At 62.8% G+C, this 19,768-nt stretch overlaps 1 protein-coding gene across 1 annotated transcript in view; it reads left to right on the forward strand.

Moving 5' to 3' along the window:
* The window catches only part of CCDC12 (coiled-coil domain containing 12), a 33,882-nt gene extending 15,209 nt beyond the window's left edge, over positions 1 to 18,673 (forward strand). Inside the window, exons 4-10 of the mRNA XM_084901694.1 lie at positions 9,105 to 9,172; positions 15,490 to 15,569; positions 16,784 to 16,845; positions 17,042 to 17,076; positions 17,538 to 17,614; positions 17,702 to 17,817; positions 17,856 to 18,673. Of these exons, the coding sequence (XP_084757820.1) occupies positions 9,105 to 9,172; positions 15,490 to 15,569; positions 16,784 to 16,845; positions 17,042 to 17,076; positions 17,538 to 17,614; positions 17,702 to 17,784 (405 nt within the window). The 3' untranslated portion in view covers positions 17,785 to 17,817; positions 17,856 to 18,673. The remainder of the gene's footprint in view (positions 1 to 9,104; positions 9,173 to 15,489; positions 15,570 to 16,783; positions 16,846 to 17,041; positions 17,077 to 17,537; positions 17,615 to 17,701; positions 17,818 to 17,855) is intronic.
* The last annotated feature ends 1,095 nt before the right edge of the window (positions 18,674 to 19,768 follow it).

Below are 19,768 nucleotides of genomic sequence, written 5' to 3' on the forward strand. Positions count from 1 at the left end.
CAGGGAAAAGCAGACCTGCCCTGCGGGAAGAGTCCGGAGGCCGACTTAGCAGCCCGCGGCCACAGTGCTGGCTCCGGGCGAGCCCCTGGTGGAGTCCGGTCGGAATCTGGTGTTCGCGTGGCCTCGGGGCTTTGACGTTGTCCACAGGGGAGAGCCGCTCGTCTCCGTGGCCACGGGCTGGGTGAGCCAGCGCCTGAGGTGGCCAGCGGGAGCCTCGTGGTCTGTTGGCCGCCGGGGAGCTCGGCGGGGAGCCCAGAGATGGTGCCAGCAGCCTGTGTGCCTGGGCGGTGTGTGGGGTGAAGGGTGTCACTTTCAGGAGCCGCCCCCTGGGGAGTTCTGCTCACTCTGCATCGGGCCCAGGGGGGTGAGCACAGGAGCCAGGCTGCCTCCTCCCGCGGCTCCTGTGCGAGGGGAGCCTGTTTGCTTTCCCGCCGGCAGGTCAGCCGGCAGCGGCCTGTCCTCGGGACCGGAGTGGGTGGCGGTTCCACCCCCAGACGGACCAGCCTCACTGCCTCCTGGGGGACTGGGAGGGGCCGGCCACGCCCAGAGCCCCATGCGGGGACTGCTGCCCGGACGGGGGCCGGGAGCCGTGACTCCCTCGCTCCTCTCCTCCCCCGGAGAGGAAGTCCGGGTGGGGTGTGTGGGCTTCGTGGCAGGAGCCGTGTGCCCTCCGAAAAGGGAAGTGGTGGGGCCGGGTGCGAGGGTGGGAGGTGACCTCGTGGTCACCATCAGTCAGTTTCTCAACTGAAATGTTCTCTGACCTGGGGAGTGTGGGCTGATGGGAGGGCACGCAGCCTGAGTGCAGTTCCTGGCTGGGCCGCTGGGCCCAGTTGGGCTGCAGGAGGGACCTGGTGTGCGCAGGTCTGTCTGCCTCCTCTCCGCTCAGCATTGCTGCTTAGTGTTCTGTGTGTGTGTTAAAGCCCGAGAAAGGTCGTAAGACATGCCTGGCTGTGCCGGGCGTGAGGGCCAGCCGTGGCTTCCTGCGTTCCCGTTGAGCCAGCGAAGGCCAGGAGGGTCTGTTCAGGGTGTGCGTAATGTCCGACAGCGCCAGACAGCGGGGTCCTCGAGTTGCTTTTGTGTTCAGTCGTTTCGTTATTCAGTCATTTTGACGGCAGAATTAGAGGAAGTGCAGAAATGCTGCCCACGGCTGTGTTGTGTAGCCGAGGAGTCTGTGGCCACGATGGAGCTCATGGTCTGGGTGTGGGCTCTGCCCCTGGTGTGTCATCTTCATGGGCCGCCCATCGGGCTGCTGTTTCAGGGACCACGCTGGCCTGCCTGACGGTGCCGGCAGCCAGACTCGCCTCGAAGCCCCGCTGTCCCGAGGACGAGACGCCGCTGCAGAGAGGATCGCCCTCTGGCCTCCTCGCGATGCCCCTCCGGCGCTCATGCCCCTCGGGTGTCCCAGGGGAGGTGTCCGCTGGGGGTGTGACGCGGGCTGTGGCAGCTGTGATGCTGAGGTGCCCTGAGACCCAGGGAGACCACCTGTGTGTGCGGGGGGTAGGGTCCGAGCAGAGTGCTGGGCAGGCTAGACCTGAGCCCACCCTAACCCTTGGGCCCTACAGCACTGAGTGTGTGAGCCTGGGTGGTTAACGGCACCCCATTTTTCTCACATGCGAAAGGAGAAAGCAGTGCTGTCCTTACTATTGTAGGTTTCTAGATGACTAATTATACTGATGATTTAATTAACAAAATGGTTAATTGTCTGGTGTACTGTCATGACTGCTGTTACTGCAGAGATGAAGGCGGTTGGGTCCAGCCCTCTCCAGAGCTCCCCTTTACTGGGAAGCCTAATTTTAGGGAACCGAGTGAGAGGTGGCCCCTGCCACACCCCTAAGAAGTGGGCATGGATGGGGTTTCCCCTCATTTTGCAGGAGAAGATAACGTTGGAGGGGAGGGAGGACAGATGTTACGGGTGAAGGAGCAGACGAGTGGCAGCAGAGAGCTAGGCTGCCATTGTCTGCGTCCCCAAACTGAGAAGAAGTGTGTGGGGTCTGATGCACAGCCCCGAGTTAGGTCTGAACTCGGCCTCTGGACCCGTGGGCCAAACCTGTTGGGAGTCCAGCTGTTGGGAGGGTCAGCCAAGGTGGGGAGAACTTTATCTCTAAGGGGATTCGCCTGTGAGTCCTGCCTCTCGCAGTGTCGGGAGGCTCACCAGTCATCCATTCACTGGTGCTCCACCTGCTGCTGTGTGCCAGGTGCTGGGAGCAGTGACGGACTGGCCTCTGGAGTGTCCGACGTAGGAGGGAAGGCAGAGGGAGGCAGAGCTGGTGACGGCACGCGCAGCTGCATCGCCGGACAGTTGTCAGAGGCCTGCCTGGAAGAGAGGCCCGCAGCCCACGGGGAAAGCACCGAAGCCCACGGGGTTTGTGTGGGTGCAGAGCTCACAGGGTGCCTGTTCCTGTGCCTGGCCTCTGTCACTCACCCCTGAGGGAATCATTCTTCATTTGAGCCTCATTTTTAAAAATCACAAGTTTGTCACCTACAGAAACTTGGCAAAAAATAAAGTGCCATACACAGATGATAATTTAATAAAAATAAATAAATAAATAAAGTGCCAGTCGAAACCAGTTTGGCTCGGTGGATAGAGCGTCGGCCTGCGGACTGAAGGGTCCCAGGTTCGATTCCGGTCAAGGGCATGTACCTTGGTTGTGGGCACATCCCGGTGGGGGTTGTGCAGGAGGCAGCTGATCGATGATTCGTTCTCATCGATGTTTCTGACTCTATCCCTCTCTTCCTCTCTGTAAAAAAATCAATAAAATATATTTTATAATTAATAAGTAAGTAAGTAAATAAATAAATAAAATGTTGGATGTAGGTCATTTTTTCTGACAGCTAATGGGTCTTCTGTGTCCCAGGCTGGACCTGGGCCTTGGATCCTGGGTGCCTGTTAAGTCTCCTGTGGTTCCTGGGTTTGGGGTGGGGGTTCGGGCAGGATGGTGGTGGTGAAAACAGGGAACATCTGGTTTCCAGGAAGGGTCAGAGGTCAGGGTTCAAGTTAGGCCCGTTGCTGATGGACATTAGAGGTCGGAACCCCAGGATGCCGTTTCCCACCGTGGGTGTCACGTGGGGCCCTGCGTGAGACAGTGAACTCCCCTTGTTGAACCCTCAGCCCCCCTCACGGGAGGAAACCGCCTCCAGAGGTCCCAGCTGGTCAGCGAGCTTGAGACTGACTGACCACCTGCCTGCCCAGGCGTGCTGCCTGTCTGCCGCCCCCGACAGCCCCCCCGGGCACAGCCCCCACGCGGACAGCCCCCCACGCGGACAGCCCCCACGGGGACAGCCCCCACGGGCACAGCCCCCCACGCGGACAGCCCCCCACGGGGACAGCCCCCCCCCCCGGCACAGCCCCCACGCGGACAGCCCCCACGCGGACAGCCCCCACGCGGACAGCCCCCCCCCACGCGGACAGCCCCCCCCCACGCGGACAGCCCCCACGGGGACAGCCCCCCACGCGGACAGCCCCCACGCGGACAGCCCCCACGGGGACAGCCCCCCCCCACGCGGACAGCCCCCCACGCGGACAGCCCCCACGCGGACAGCCCCCACGCGGACAGCCCCCCACGCGGACAGCCCCCCACGCGGACAGCCCCCCACGGGGACAGCCCCCACGGGGACAGCCCCCCACGCGGACAGCCCCCCACGCGGACAGCCCCCACGCGGACAGCCCCCCACGGGGACAGCCCCCACGCGGACAGCCCCCACGCGGACAGCCCCCACGCGGACAGCCCCCCCCCACGGGGACAGCCCCCACGTGGACAGCCCCCCCCCACGGGGACAGCCCCCACGCGGACAGCCCCCCCCCCACGCGGACAGCCCCCGGGCGTTTGGAGCCCTGCCTGGCTGCCTGGGGAGCTGTTCCAGCTGCTGTGTGAGAAGGACCTCGGTGTGACCTTGCGAGGCTTCTTTCCTATTGGCCACGGAGCAGTGGGAGGGGCCCTTTAAGCCTGGCACACTCCCCGCACTTGCTGTTCCCTCTGCTGTTCCCCCCGCCCCCCGCCCTGCTCAGCTTCTCCAAACACCCCCCGTGCCACCCAAAGATCCACTTCCACACACACTCACATACTCACACACACACACACACACACACTCACACTCTCATTCACACACACACTCACACTCTCACACACACACACACACTCACACACACACACTCACACTCTCACACACACACACACTCACACTCACTCACACACACACACACTCACATACTCACACACACACACACACTCACACTCTCATTCACACACACACTCACACTCTCACACACACACACTCACACTCACACACACTCACACTCTCACACACACACACTCACACTCACACACACACACACTCACACTCACACACACACTCATTCACACACACACTCACACTCACACACACACACTCACACTCACACACACACTCACACACACACACTCACACACACACACTCACACTCACACACATTCACACACTCACACTCACACACACACACACACACTCACACACACACACACACACTCACATACTCACACACACACACACACTCACACTCTCATTCACACACACACTCACACTCTCACACACACACACTCACACACACTCACACTCTCACACACACATTCACACACTCACTCACACACACACACACACACTCACACTCACACACACTCACACACACACACACACTCACACACACACTCACACTCTCTCACACACACACACACACACACACACACACTCACACTCTCACACACACATTCACACACTCACACTCACACACACACACTCACACACACTCACACTCTCACACACACATTCACACACTCACTCACACACACACACACACACTCTCACACTCTCACACACACACACACACACTCACACACTCACACTCACATACACTCACACTCTCACACTCTCACACACACATTCACACACTCACTCACACACACTCACACTCTCACACACACACACTCACACTCACACACACACACTCACACTCTCACACTCACACACACTCTCACACACACATTCACACACTCACTCACACACACACACACACTCACACACTCACACACACACTCACACACACACACACTCACACACACACACACACTCACACACACACACTCACACTCTCTCACACACACACACACTCACACTCACACACACACACACACTCACACACACATTCACACACTCACACTCACACACACTCACACACACACTCACACACACACACTCACACACACTCACACACTCACACTCTCGTTCACACACACACTCACACTCTCACACACACACATACTCACATACACCCCCCCCCGGGCTGTTGACACTTCCCTCCTCCGCGCCACTGCCCCCCGCAGAAGCTGAGGGACTGTGGGTTTTCACTCCAGAAGACGAGCCTTTCCCAGCTGGCCTGTGTGCCTGGTCGTGGACCTCTGGGGTCCTGTCCACGCACCCAGGCTGGTGCCCTCCTTGGTCTGTGAACTCGGTGCCCACCCGTTCTTCTCTCTCAGCACCCAGTGGGTGCCTGGCCAGGGAGCAGGTCATGATGTCTGACAAGCTGCGTGGCTGTTTCTCGTGTGCACGTGGCTTAGGCCACAGGTAGGACACAGCAGTCATCTGGTGAGGGCCCTGTGATGGGGTGCGGACGGGGCCCACCAGCCTGTGCCGAGGAGTGAGCCCTCGTCCACTGCCAGACACCTCGCCAGGCGGGACCCTCGGCCTTGTCTTCACCCGCCTCCAGACTCCAGGCACAGGCTCGCCCCGCGGCTTGAAAGCCGCCACTCCCTTTTGTTCCCTGAGTGCCACCGCCTTTTCAGTGCACGGCACCTCCTGCCCCATCGCCTCAGACTCGCCCTGTTCCTCAGAGACTCAGGCGCCCCGGGTCCCACCCACTGCCACTGACCCGTCCCGACTCTTGTCTGCAGCCCCGTCCCCAGCTTCCTGCTGGCCTCCAGCCTCCAGCCCCTGCGCCCGGCTGCGGTTGCAGCGAGAGAGCAGGTGAGCGGGAGAAAGTGAAAGCTCAACACGACCTTTGCAGACACAAACAGTCTGGCCTGTTGTCCGGAAGCATCTCTGCAGCCCTTTCCTTCCTGCCCCGGCCAGCTCCCCTGCCCTCGCCCTCGGGGTCTGCCGCCTGTCCACCAGCCGCAGGCCTTCTTAGCCCAGGCCGTTTCTGCACCAGGCTGCCCGCCCGTTTCATAGACAAGGAGACGGTCACAGCATGGCCGCTGAAGCACGGCTCCCCCCTGCGTGTGCCCCCGGAGGCAGTGTCAGGCCCACGGGCACCGGTGGGTGAGAGAAGCATTTGTCCTCCAGCAGCACACTGAGTGCCAGGGCCCAGAGCCAGCGCCCTGCAGCCTGCCCAGCAGGGTCAGGCCTCCTTCCTCCCTCCCCTAGGCCCGGGCAGTGAGAGCGGGCAGGTCTGTGCCAGCCTTGGAGGTGGTGCAGAAGGAAGGAAGAGCAGGCCTGGGAAGGAAGGAGAGGCACAGGTGGGGGGCGTTGTTTAAGGGGGCGCTAGGCAGTGAGTTGCATTTAAGGTTCTCGGGTGTGGTGTCTACATCCCCTGAGATTCTGTGCCCCTCAGCCCGCCTGCCTGTGCTCCTCCCACGGGCGTCCCCAGGCCTGAGTGCACACGGCCTGCTCTGAAGGTGGGAGCCTGGGCGAGGGTGGGGTCGGGGCTGTTTCTAGAAGCCAAGTGCCACTGTCGACGCTCATCCCCTGGTGAGGGTGCAGGGGTTGGAGGGACCTCTGTGACTGGGCAAGTCCTTCCCCTTGTCTGACGGCCTCTTGTCAGGCCCCTGCGGAATGGAGGGACCTGAGGGCGGTCGTCCTGCCAGCCCTTCTGCTCTGAGCCTGAGCCTCCGGGCTGGGGGCTGGGGCCGGTGTGACTGCTGCCCCATCCCAGGCAGGGAGGCTCCTGCCTTGTGCCCGAGGCCAGCAGCGCTCAAGCTGTCCTGTCTGCACGGCCGTTCGGCGGGGGCTGGGGGAGCCCGGTGCCCGCACTGTGGCCTGTTTCTCTGGTCCTGCCCTCGCCCACGCGCGCATCTTCATGGTGCTCATGGCGCAGCACCCAGTCCCTGCTCATGGCACAGCACCCAGCCTGGGGCCCTCCTGACCCTCAGCCTGTCTGCAGAGCTAATGCTGCACGCCACCCACCAAGCTGCTGGGCCTTTAAAAGTGTTCTTCCGATAGCTGGGTGTTTCCCGTTTTGTTAATGAGTACCTCGGCCTTTGCCAGGCACTCGAGTGTCTCTGGGATTCCAGGTAGCGGCAGCCACGGCTACTGAGTGGCCCTTGCTCAGGGCTGGAAGGGACGTGGTGTTTGCAAAGGCTGTTCCCGCAGTCCCCGCCTCTGCCAGCCCGCCCAGCTTCGCCCTGTGGAAGGGAGCCTTGGCGGGGTGTGTGTGTGTGTGTGTGTGTGTGTGTGTTTGCCCAGCAGCACGCTCGCTCGGGGGAAGCCGAGCCTCCTCTTCGCTTCCACCTGGTCCTTCCCCTTGGCAAGCACCTCTGGCCTGGCCGTTGGGGAGTGGCAAGCAGCGGCGGGAGCTTTGTTCGAACGGCCTGCTTCTGGCTGCTTCCTCGGCCAGCACTCAGGGAGGGAGGGTGGGGTCAGGCCCAGCAGCCCTGGGGCCGGCGAGAAGCCCTGCTTGCTTCTCCATTCTGAGGGCCCTCATTCCCTCCTTGGCCGTCCCCTGAATGCCTCGCCCAAGCAGGGTGGGCAGGCTCCTGGAGAGGCCTCTGGCCCTCCCTCCCTCAGCACCCTCTCCCCTCTCCTCCTCTCTGTGTCAGCCCCACCTGCCTGACAGCCTCCGGGCAATCGCCTTCCCCTCCCCCTTCCCTTCCCCTTCGCTGCTACTCCGTCACCGATCACCTGTGTGTGCTTCAGGCCACGCCCGCTTTGCTCCCCTCCCTCCTGGGATGTCCTCCTTCCTCCTGCGTCCTGTCCACCCGCCCGCCCCCTCCCCCTGGAACCGTGGTGACCTCGCCGGCCGCTGTCACTCATTCCTGCTGCCTGTCCGGAGAGACCGGGCTGCCGGGCTGAGCGGGGGGATCAGTCTGCCCGCTCTCAGCACGGCCCTGGGCCAGGCCTCCAGCCTGGCTTCGTGTCCTCTCCACGTGTGGGCTGGGTGTGGCGGGTCTCGCGCTCGGGGTTTGGTGAACGCTGCAGGAAGTGACTCAAAGCCCGTCACTCCTCGGAGCACAGGGCAGACGGCGTCAGGTCTGACTGTGTGTCTGTGCCAGCCTGCCCTTATCTTCGCCACAGCAGTCCGTGCGGAGGCTCACCGCTGTCCCCTCAGAGCAGCCTGCGGCGGGCCAAGGCAGGTCCTTGGAAGTGGACTTCCACCGACCGACTCCCCTGGGGCCTCCCCCCCTCCCGTGCAGGCAGATCCTGGACGGGCTCCGTGCAGGAGCCTCTCACAAGCTCCGAGGGCAGGTCACGCAATCGGACAGACGTGTGGCCGCACACATCCTGCGTGTACCGTTGTGTGCGGGGGAGGCTGACCTCAGGGCAGGAGTCGCGGGGCGCGGGGAGCCCAGCAGAGCTGCCGCTGGGAGCAGCGCGGCAGCGCCCCCCTGTGGGGCCTCGTGCGCCTGAGCGCAGGCCGACGGCCAGGGCTGCCACGGGAGTGAGCTCTGGCCTCAGGCCGGGCAGCAGGGAGACGGGTCTGCAGCTTTCCCATAGAGCTTTCAGCGGCTCCCCCTCCTTTCCCCGAGGTCCTGCAGGGGAGGGTGCAGCCTGGTCTGAGGCGGAACCGGGGGTGTTTCTGGAAGGGAGGTCGGCCTGGCCTCCCCGATGCTCTCCCAGCTCAGAGGTGGCTCTTCACACCAGGACGGTGCTGGTGGCCTGCCAGCCCGAGCCTCTGAGCGACCAGCTGCCTCCTCCCACCTGAGACTCCTGGCTCCTGCGAGGGCCTGGCCTGGGCCTGGGCCTCACTGGGTGGTGGTTTTGAATTCTGGGAGTTGAGGGCGAGGAGGGAGGCATCAGTGCGGAGGCTGGAGCTCCTGCCTGGGTGTCTGCCTCCCGAGATCTAGTCCTCATTCGCCGCCAGCTGTGGCTGGAAGTAGGAACGTTCATCTGAGCAGCTGGTTCTCTCCCTTCCTTTGCAGGACAAGGAAGATGCGGAGCCCAAGGCCAAGCAGCTTAGAGAAGGGGAGGAGGAGGGCGAGAAGCACAGGTAATGCCCGCTGGCAGCTCCCGGCCTCCTCTCCTCCGGCCCCCACTCTGCGTTCAGCCTCTGCCGCCGCCCCCCCCCCCCCCCCCCCCCCCCCGCTGCCCGGTCAGACCAGCACCGCCTCCCTTGTCCCTGGCTGGAGCCTGCTGCACCCGTCCCCACTGGCCCTCTGACCCAGCACCGGCCTTCCCTGCTGACCCCACATCATGTCTCCTCGCTCTCCGAGCCCTCGTGTGGCTCGGCCCTGCAGCACCCGCAGGCGGCTCCCAGCCTCCCTGTGTGACGAGCGGGGCCAGCGGGCTGGGCCGCCTCCTGTCCCCTCGGCCATGGCACCCCGTTTTCCGACAGTCCCCCGCGCTGTCCCCCGACGCTCGGCCTTCCTCTTTCCGTCTCTGTCCTGCTGACCCTCAGTAGCTCACCTGCAGTATGTGCTCCTGTTCTGCCAAATCCCATCACCTGGTTGAGGCAGCTTAAGCTGCCTACACAAGGCTCCCTCCCCCGTGGTTGCAGGCACGTGAGCTGGAGCCTCCAACAGAGATTCTGGGGCAGGTTTCGGAAGCAGTGTGGGGCGGGAGGGACGTGTGTGGGGCGGGAGGGACGTGTGTGGGGCGGGAGGGACGTGTGTGGGGCGGGAGGGAGGGACGTGTGTGGGGCGGGAGGGAGGGACGTGTGTGGGGCGGGAGGGACGTGTGTGGGGCGGGAGGGACGTGTGTGGGGCGGGAGGAGGAGCTGGAGGAGCTTCGTGTCTGTTAGCATTTCCCGCCCAGCTGGGGCCAAGGGCAGCTTGCAGCTCTGCTTGAGCCAGACCTGGAGTCTGCAGTGGCCTCGGGAGGGAGGGGGTAGATCTTGGGGCCCGGAGAAAGCTGGCCCCCGTGGGCTGCTGGACGAGGGGTGCACAGGAGGGGAGGGACTTGCCCTGGGCTGGGCCGGCACTGGGAGCAGGCTTCCCTCTGCTGCCTTCACCAGAGTAAGTGGAACCCTCCCAGGCCAGGCCCCTCCTCCGCCCCAATCAGAAGCCTATCTCAGAGGAGCTGGGCCTTTTCAAGTTCCCGGGGTGGGGGGGGGGTGCCTGCTCCTGACTCGGCCCTTCAGCCAGTGTGTTCACACCGTCCTTAGGCGGTCACCTTGCTTCTGTGAGCCTCTTCCCCTGCACGTCTTCAACGGAGAGATGTGGAAACTAACGCTTCCCTCCTGGGGATGGAGCCACAGCTGTTACCTGGCTGGGCTGGGGGCTGGGGGCAGGGGCAGGGGCTGGGGCTGGAGGCTTGGGGCAGGGGCAGGGGCTGGGGCTGGGGCTGGGGCCTGGGGGCTGGGGCTGGCTGGGCTGGGGCTGGGGGCTGGGGCTGGGGGCGGGGCTGGGGCTAGGGGCTGGGGCTGGGGCTGGGGGCTGGGGGCTGGGCTGGGGTTGAGGCTTTGGCAGAAGGAGGAAACTTAGGGGCCCCCTGAGAGCTGAGGGCTCCAGGCACACCCAGAAAAGGCGGAGTTGACTTGTGTGTGAGGTCTTTGCTAACTTTGCAAAGGGGACAGGAGTTGGGAGAACAGCGAGGTGGGCAGGTGAGAGCAGAAATAAGCCCGTGTGAACAATAAGCCCCCGTCCCAGCGGGCGGTCAGGGCCTCCGTGAACCCTCCCTCACGTGTACAGCAGATGGCCCCCAGCAAACGCGGGCGCCGCTCACAGACCGGGGTCGGCCCAGGCGCCTGGGGCGGTGCCCGTCCTGTCTGTGGCCGAGGAGCTGGACTCCAGGAGCGCTGGCCCCGGCTCCCCCACCACGTGCTGGGCGCCCCACCTTCCTCTGCCCAGCGCCTGCCCCCTGTGAGACTTCGGGTCTCTGCTGCCCTCGCTCCTTTGCCTTTCCTGGTAGCTGTAGAACCGCTCGTTAACGTGTATGGAAAGGCTTGCTGGGATTTTGATGGGAATTGCATGGTTTTTCTAGAATAAATTTCTTTTTAAAGTTTTATTGCTCCCTCTGGGATAAGTCCTGCCCCGTCCCCATCCAGCCAGATCCCCAAGGTCCACTGGCCAGCTCCACTCTGGGAAGGAAAGAGTCCCCACCCCCAGGAGGGCCCGGCCTCTCCTCTGGGCTGGGCCTGCCGTCCTGTGGCTTATTCTGCAGGTCCCCAGCCCCCTCCACCCCAGCCCTCCCCACCTTCGCCCTCAGAGCTGCCCAGAGGGAGGTGCTCTTGCCTCTGTCCACAGGCCCGCTTGTCGTTAAGCCACCTGTCCAGTGTCCTAATGTAGAAGGGTGACCGCCGGCTGTGATGTGGGGCCCTGGGAAGTGGCCTGCAGGGGCTGTGCAGCTGCTTTGCTTTCTAAGCCTCAGTCACTTCCTCCCGGAGGCAGGTCGCTGATCGGGGTGTGGAGGCGTGCCAGTCGGGCTTGTGATGGAAGAGAGGGAGGTGTGGGCACCTTTGGGAAGGGGCCAGGGACATGTCTTGTTGGGCGCTGAACAAGCAGCCCCTCACCCTCACCCACAGCCGCCTCCCGCCGGCTTTGGACACGGCTCCCAGCTGGAGCGGTCACTGCTCAGGACGGCGGTCACTGCTCAGGACGGCGGCTCCCCTGGGAGGCTGTCACGTCCGGAGAAAGCGGCACTAACCTGCTTTCTCCGGACGGAAAACCGGTTCTCCAGCTCCGTGTGGAGAGGTTCCCGCCCAGCTGAGGCCCAGCCCAGCCCTGGCCTGGCGCCCAGACCCTTTAGGCTGGCAAATGCAGGCCCTCCCCCTGCGGGTGGGGTCCCGGGATGGTGTCTGAAGCAGGGTGTGCTCCCTGGCAGATCATGACGTCAGCCTGACTGGGCAAACATCGCCCACTCCAGTGGTGCCTCCAGAGCGGCTCCCTCCCCGCCTCCTGCTCCAGGTCAGGGAGTCCCAGCATGGGCAGGGGCCAGACCGTGGGCGGGGGGTGGACCTTGGGTAGGGGGCAGACCGTGGGCAGGGGGGCGGACTGTGAGCAGGACCGTGGGCAGGGGCGTGGGCAGGGGCAGACTGTGAGCAGGGGTGTGGGCAGGGGCGTGGGCAGGGGTGGACCGTGGGCAGGGGCGGACCGTGGGCAGGGGCGGACCGTGGGCAGGGGTGGACCGTGGGCAGGGGGCCGGGCCGGACCGTGGGCAGGGGCGGGCCGTGGGCAGGGGTGGACTGTGGGCAGGGGCGGACCGTGGCTCCAGGATTTGTGCTGAGGAGCAGCTCAGACATGTGCTGTCGCCTGTTTTTCCTGATCCTGGTGCTCAGGAGGAGGCCCAGGATGTGGGCGACTGAATCGAGAGAGGACTGGTTTCATGATGGTGTGTCACGGCGGCAGCGTGGGCAGCAGACTGACCCTGTGACTGGGGAGGGGAGGGGACTGGTCCGCTGCCTGGAAACGAGTTCGGGTCCCGTGTGTCAGGGCCCGGTGCTGCCAGCGCCCTCTGTCAGACTGCCCTGGGGGTGGGGGTGTCCACCTGAGGTGAGGAACCACGCTCGGGCGGTGACGCCCCGAAGGCCTCCCCATCAGGAGGAAGAGGAGCCCCCGGGCCCCCGTCCGATGGAGAACAGGAGCCCACGCGCGGACCCCATTCCTGTCCTCGGAGTGACCACGGGACAGCCGCGGGCCGAGCATTTCCGAGGACCCGGAGCCGTGGTGGGGAGTGCCGCGCCCCGCCGGGCTCCGGGCTTGTCCTCGTTGGGCAGGAGGGGTCCCCCGTGCCGGCCTAGGCCGACAGGCAGAGCGAGCGGGCGCGGGGCGGTGTCCGGAGGAGCTGCGTCTGCTCTGAGCCGTTCCTGGACCGGGGCTTCCATCGCTGGGGGAGAAGTCGGCTGGCGGCCGTGTCTGCCTGGGGCCCGTGTCTGTCTGAGCATCTGCCCGGGTCGGCAGTCGGACAGGCCTGTCTGGGGCCGTTCCTGGGCGCGTGGTGTTCTCTGGCCCGGGCTGATGTGTTCCCTCCCGTAAAAAGCTCTCTGCCCGCTCTCCTCCTGCTGGGACTGGGAGTCCACGGATGCCAGGCCTTTCGGTCACGTTGCCTGTGTCTCCCAGGCTCTCTCCGGCCGTCCCAGCTGCTCCTGCCTCCGCCGGCCGTCTCTGGCCGGTCTTTCCGCTCTCTGGCCCTGCGTTTGCAGGTGCCCTGACGACTGCTGGACTCATCTAGTGCGTCCTTAATGGGGTTGTACTTCAGTTATAGTGTTCCCATTTGATTAACTTTTACTGTTTTGGTTGTCTGCTGAAATTCTCCATCTTGTGGTTTAGCTTCCTGAACTTTTGTTGTGTTAATTATTTTACATTTCGTTTCTGATCATTCCAACGTTCGGAGCACCCACGCGTGCATTTATGTTGTCTCTATTTTTTCTCATGGCTTTGATTGAATCCTGCGTGTTAGGTGTGAAAAGTTCTAGAGATAATTTGAGGTTCTGGATAATTTTATTTCCTTTAGAGCAGCGATTTTTACTTATTTATTTATTATTTATTTTTATTTTTTTAAAAATATATTTTTTATCGATTTTACACAGAGAGGAATTGAGAGGGATAGCGAGTTAGAAACGTTGATGAGAGAGAAACATCGACTAGCTGCCTCTTGCCCACCCCCGACTGGGGATGTGCCCGCAACCAATGTACATGCCCTTGACCGGAATCGAACCCGGGACCTTTCAGTCCGCAGGCCGACGCTCTATCCACTGAGCCAAACCGGTTTTGGCTAGAGCAGCGATTTTTAACCATTTTTATCTCATGGCACACGTAAATTAATTATTAAAATTCTGTCTCACACCAAAAAAATGTATTATTTTTCACTGATCTGACAAAAAAATAGGTATAATTTTTATTCATTCACATCGGACCACTATTGTTGTGTTGCTGTTGTCATTTTTCTGTTTGAAAATGTAAGGAGAAAAGCCAGTGCTCCTGACTAAGCAGCCAGGTGCTGTGTATGCTGGCACGCCTGCAGTGCCCGTCGACATTGCCGCTCCGGAGAGAATTGCTCCAGCTGCAGCGGGCAGTGGGCGGGGATTGGAGAGGGTGCAGGCTGGGCTCAGGGACACCAGGTGTTCGATTGCTTGGATAGTGCCCGGCTCCAGGGCGAGGGACAGTGGGCGCTGGGGACTGCCTGGCGGCTCTCCCCGGCTCCCGGGACCTCCCTGCCCCCTGCCGTGTCCTCCCGCCCTCCGTCCAGCCGCTCTGCTGAGTGCCGCTCAGGGTCCCGGCCCCCCACCCCGGACTCTCCTGATTTCTCTCAGAACCTGGAGCCAGTTTGAGAATGACAGTGTTTTTCCCACAGATCCCTGCAGTTTCCCACACCCAGTTTCTCTTCTGCTTTCTCCCCACCCTGTGGTGAGGGGAAGCCAGTGCGGGTCACGCCCACTGCAGCCTGCCTTCCCACCGCGGGGATCGAGTCTGCAACCGGGCGTGTGCCCCGGATCAAAACTGAACCCGGACCTTTCAGTCCGCAAGCGGACGCTCAGACCACAGAGACGCCAGCTCAGGCTCAGTGGCTCCTTACTACGCAGCCCCAGAGCTCTCTGCCCCTCTGGGGGGTCGTCCAGGGCCTCTGCAGGCGGGGCTCTGTGGGCGGGGCCTGAGGACTGCCCAGCCAGTGCTGGTGCCGCTGCCCGGGTGCGGAGACAGCGGAGGGGACAGTGGCACGGGCACCGGCAGGCCCCGTGTGTGACTGGCCCCTCGTGGTTCCTCTCAGAGGTCAGGCTCTGCATCTGGACGTGGCTGTCCCAGCCCTCCGCGGTGTCTGCCAGCCCCCTCGGTCCTTGCCGGCCACGCCCAGCACAGAGCCGAGGGACGATGTACCGGGGCCGGGGCATGAAGGCCCAGGCGGAGGCCAGGCTGGGAGCAGTGGTGAGACCAGCTGTCTCTGAGGAGTAGCTCAGCAGGGCTTTGCTGTGTGACCCTCTCAAACCGGCCGCCTCTGACCCTCAGTTCCTGTGACAATCAGAGGAAGCTAATCCAGGGAGATGCTGTGATGGCTGTTCAGGCACCCTGGCCCCAGCGCCCACGGGAGCCTGCAGGGCGGGCAGGCCCTTGGGAGAGCGGCCAGCCAGCTGCTGAGAGGGATGTGGGCTGAGGGTCAGAGGCGGGCCCACCATGCTTCTGTCCTGGGCCCTCCCACCCCACCCCCCGCGGGCCCTCCCCCCCGAGGCCCCCCCCTCGGGCCCTCCTCCCCCGCGGGCCCTCCCCCCCGAGGCCCCCCCCTCGAGGCCCCCCCCCTCGGGCCCTCCTCCCCCGCGGGCCCTCCCGAGGAAGGGGGGGAAGTCCCAGCGGCGGGCTTCGTAGTCTGGCCTGCACGTGTCCGCGGTGACCAACACTGTCCCCCACTCACTCCGTCTCTGCTCGCTCTCCGCTGCAGGGAACTCCGGCTGCGCAACTACGTCCCCGAGGACGAGGACCTGAAGAGGAGGAGGGTGCCCCAGGCCAAGCCCGTGGCAGGTAGGTGGCGTCTCCGCCCCGCGCACTGTCAGGTGCTCCTGGAAAGGAAGCTGGCAGCGCCAGGCTGGAAGCTGGGCCCCTAGCACCCTCCCCGCCACCTCCTGGCCGGTGCACACGTGGTCGGCGCTGGTGACCGCAGAGCAGCAGGCAGGCTCTGCCCTGCTCGCACCCCGGCTGGGAGGCCTCCTAAGGGCCTTGGAGGGAAGAGGCCACACCTCAGAGGAACCCTCTGGGCTTTGACCCCGACGAGGGGCCGGCCATGCAGGTGCTGCGGGAGGTGGAGGTGTGACAGTGCCGGGCCAGGGCCGGGAGAGGTGGTCTGCGGGGTGAGGGCCACTGCCGGGCCTGCACTCACCGAGTGGGCAGCAGCCAGGAGCCAGGAGCATCGGCCAGCGGCGGGCTGCCCCCAGCCACCTGCAGCAGAGAGGCCGGGCGCTTCTTGTCACCTGGGTCCCTGGCTCTTTTAATCTTCACTTTTGTTTTCAATTCGATGAGTATTAAGTGAATAAATACATTATCTTGTAAAACAGCGAAGTGCTGCCCATTCTGCCACACCGTCTGCTTCCTCATCTCCTTGCCCCTGAAATGCCCGTGTGTCCCTGGTGTTGTGGGCCCCACAGTGGTGGTACGGGGGCACCGTGGCGGGGGCAGTACCCATGGCTGGAGGGGTGAGGCCGGGCGGGGCTGAGCTCGGAGGCGGGCCCACCCTCCTCTGCCCCGGGCCCTTCTCCTCGAGAGAGGAAGGTGGGGAAGCCTGGCTGCACGCGTCTGCGGTGACAGGACTGTCCCCTGCACTCCATCCTGAGGGAGCAGGGGGCGAGTGATGGGCCTGGCAGGGCCGTGGCCCCAGGTTTGGTGCCAGGGCGCCCAGCGTCTGTGCCCAGGGTCAGGCCCCCTGCCCCCGGCCCCGGTCAGGCTGCCTGGAGGCCCAGGTGCGCCGAGTGCACCTCCAGGTGGCCGTCCCCGTCGGGCACACGTCTGCGTGGGATGGGAAAAGGCCCAGAGCCCCCTCGGATGTGCTCACAGCTGGGGGTGGAGTCCCGATGGCTTTCCTCCTGGGAGCCCAGCCTTCCTCAGAGCCGCCTTCCAGGGTCTCTCTGTCTGGCTGGGGGCCGAGGGGCCCTGCCTTCACCCTCTTCCTTTGCCGTGGCTGCAGCTGCTGTCACCAGGCAGGTGGCAGCCTCTCCCAGCCCCTGTCGTCTTGCTCCCTCTAGTGGAAGAGAAGGTGAGGGAGCAGCTGGAGGCGGCCAAGCCCGAGCCCATCATCGAGGAAGTGGTGAGTGGCAGGTGGCGGGTGGCCCGTTCTCGCCGCTCCTGAGGCCCTTTTCTCCTGCCCCTGCTCTCCTTCCCCCTCTTCTCTTCCCTTCTTTTCCCCTTTCCCCTTTCTTCTTCCCATTGTCCTACCTCTGGCCCTGCCTCCCTCCTTCCTTTGGTGGGGCCCCTCTGGCCCTGACTGTCTCCTCCCTCCCCAGGACCTGGCCAACCTCGCGCCCCGGAAGCCTGACTGGTGAGTGCGGCAGGGGGAGGCCGAGCGCACGGGGGCGGGCTCAGAGCCGGCCGGCGTTCCTCTCGTCCGTAGGTCTGTCAGGGACAGCGCCACAGGGAGGTGTTTGAGTGGGTGAAACGAGCTTGGGCCTACGACCTGGGAACTCAGATCCAGGGGACGGCTTGGTGCTTTCTGGGAGCTTCCGGTATACAGGAGGAGCAAGAGCCACAGGGCACTTACTGGGCAGGCCGCTCCTGGACAGTGACCGAGGGGCAGAGGAACCAGCCACCTTGCACACGTGGACTCAGTGCCCGGTGTGCGGCGGGCCTGGCCGGGAGGATGGCCGTGCTGGATCCGGGAGGGTGCAGAGGGAGCGGAGTGTCCTGGCTGTTCCTGGCGCCTGAGGGGCCGCAGGCAGGGTGGGCCCAGAGCCACACCGGCCAGCCTTCAGCCTCCGGCCTCCTGCCCCCTCCCTGCGGCAGGGACCTCAAGAGAGACGTCGCCAAGAAGCTGGAGAAGCTGGAGAAGCGGACCCAGAGGGCCATCGCCGAGCTGATCCGTGAGTGCAGCCTGGGAGGCGGGTCCCTGCCCTGTGGTGGCCCCCGGCCCAGCGCCCCTCTCACCCCCCTGTCTGCCGTCTGTCCAGGGGAGAGGCTGAAAGGCCAGGAGGACAGCCTGGCCTCTGCAGTGGACGCCACCAACGAACAAGAGGCCTGCGACTCGGACTGAGCTGCCGTGGGAGGAAGGCCCTGGGCAGGCTGGGCTGAGCTGGCCATCCCTTCCCTTTGCCTTCAGAGCAGTGGCTCCCCCGTCAGGGAGCCCGCCCTGGGGCGTCAGCTCCTTGTCTCCCGAGAGGTCCCACCTCCGAGTGGGGGAGAGCAGAGAGCTGTGTGGGCCTGCGCACGTCTGTATGCGTGTCTGTATTGTGGACTTTTCCCCGTAAATAGAATTAAGCAGACCCGTGTGTGGCAGAGATCTATCCAGCATTGCCTGGGTTCTTGGGGTACTTGGGTTTGGGACCCAGACTGGGTGTATAGGGGTGATGCTGGATTGACAGAGCCCTGTGTGGGCTGAGCATATGTGCTGTCCTGGGCTGGGCAGCAGGCATCTCCGAGCCCTGAGGGACAGGGCCAGTCCTGGGACCTGTGGGGGCCAGGCCTGCAGCGTTCTGTGGGGCAGCGGAGCCCCTCCCAGTGGGAGAGGGAGGAGCCCGGGCCCGGGCAGTGGTCAGCTTGGACGCGTTGCCACCACGACTGGAACTGAGGTTCCGTGGAAAAGGAGCAGAAAGGATGCTGCAAGGGCAGCCGGCAGGGCCTGCCACCGGCAGCAGGAAGAAGTGGTGAGCAAAGATTGGCAGACATTGCAAAATTCAACATGGACCTGGCAAGACAGAGATAACAGCAAAAAAAGACAAATTAATATAAATATTAGTGAAATAAGTGATCACTATGGGTTCCCCAGACTAAGGACAGGAAGGGGTGAGTTTGACAGGCTGATGAAATGAGCCAATCCTTGTAAAGCACAGACTGCCACAGTTCACTCCAGATGAAGGAGATGGCTTGCATAGCTCTGTAACTATTAAAGACCCTGAATTCATGATTAAAAACCTTGAAAAATCTCCAAGCCCAGGTGTTCTTACTGGAGAGTTAATGTACAGGTTTAATGCAACTCCAACAAATCCCAATAAGATCTTAAATGTAGACAGGATTATTGTAAAATGTATCAGGAGCCCTGACCGTTGGCTCAGTGGATAGAGTGTCAGCCGAGGAATGAGGGTTCCCAGGTTTGATTCCGGTCCAGGGCTCACACTTTGGTTACAGGCTCTGTCTCTGGCGTGTGGGCAACCAATCCATGTGTCTCACATCGATGTTTCTCTCTCTGCCTCCCCCTCACTCCCTTCAACTCCCTAAAAATCGATGGAAAAAATATCCTCATGAGGATTAACAAAAAAGTGAAATATAATATATCAGGAAAGGCAAAAGAACTAGAACAGCTCAGACCAGCTCACTAGAAGACTAAAGCATGAGGAGTCTTGAACCGTCCGGGAGAGGAGGGAAGGCAGGCCCACATCACGGAAGAGACGGGGACGTCAGAAGTGGCCACTCAGGTCTGACAAAGGTGCACGTGAGCTCCGCGGAGGAGACACGGTCTCCAGCACGTGGTGCCGGGGCAACGGGGCAGCCACAGGCCGAGAGGAGCCCCAGCCTGAGCCTTGGCTGAAACTAACGAGGGCCAGAGGTGAAATGTAAAATGTGAAACTATAACAGCGCTCAGGAGAAAACCTCCAGGACCCTGAGCTTGGTAAAGAATCCTTAGGACATGAGACCAAAAGCACAATCCGTAAAAAGTGTATTGTGAAATGTGACTTAGCCAACTGGAAACGCTTCTGCTCCAACAGAGTCTTAGAGAATGAAAAGCTGCAGACAGAAAATATTTGCAAAGCGTGTATCTGATAAAGGCCTCCCAAGGGGAACATAATAAGGAATTACCAAAATGCACCAGTGAAAGGGGAGGAAAGCCCGATAGAAAATGGGAAAGACAAGAAGGGACCCTCACTGGTGCCATCAGCGCAGGCACCTGAAAGCTGCTGAGCACCGCGGCAGCAGGGCAGTGCCGACGGACGGACGTGTGGGAACAGCGGGAAGCCGGGACCAATCCCGGCAGGACCCGGGGGAGCGGAAAACCTCCACGTGGTTGGCGGGAAGTAAACGCT

The sequence above is a fragment of the Pipistrellus hanaki genome, assembly GCF_964339955.1.
Source record: "Pipistrellus hanaki genome assembly, chromosome: 13".
NCBI classification, from domain to species: Eukaryota; Metazoa; Chordata; class Mammalia; order Chiroptera; family Vespertilionidae; genus Pipistrellus; species Pipistrellus hanaki.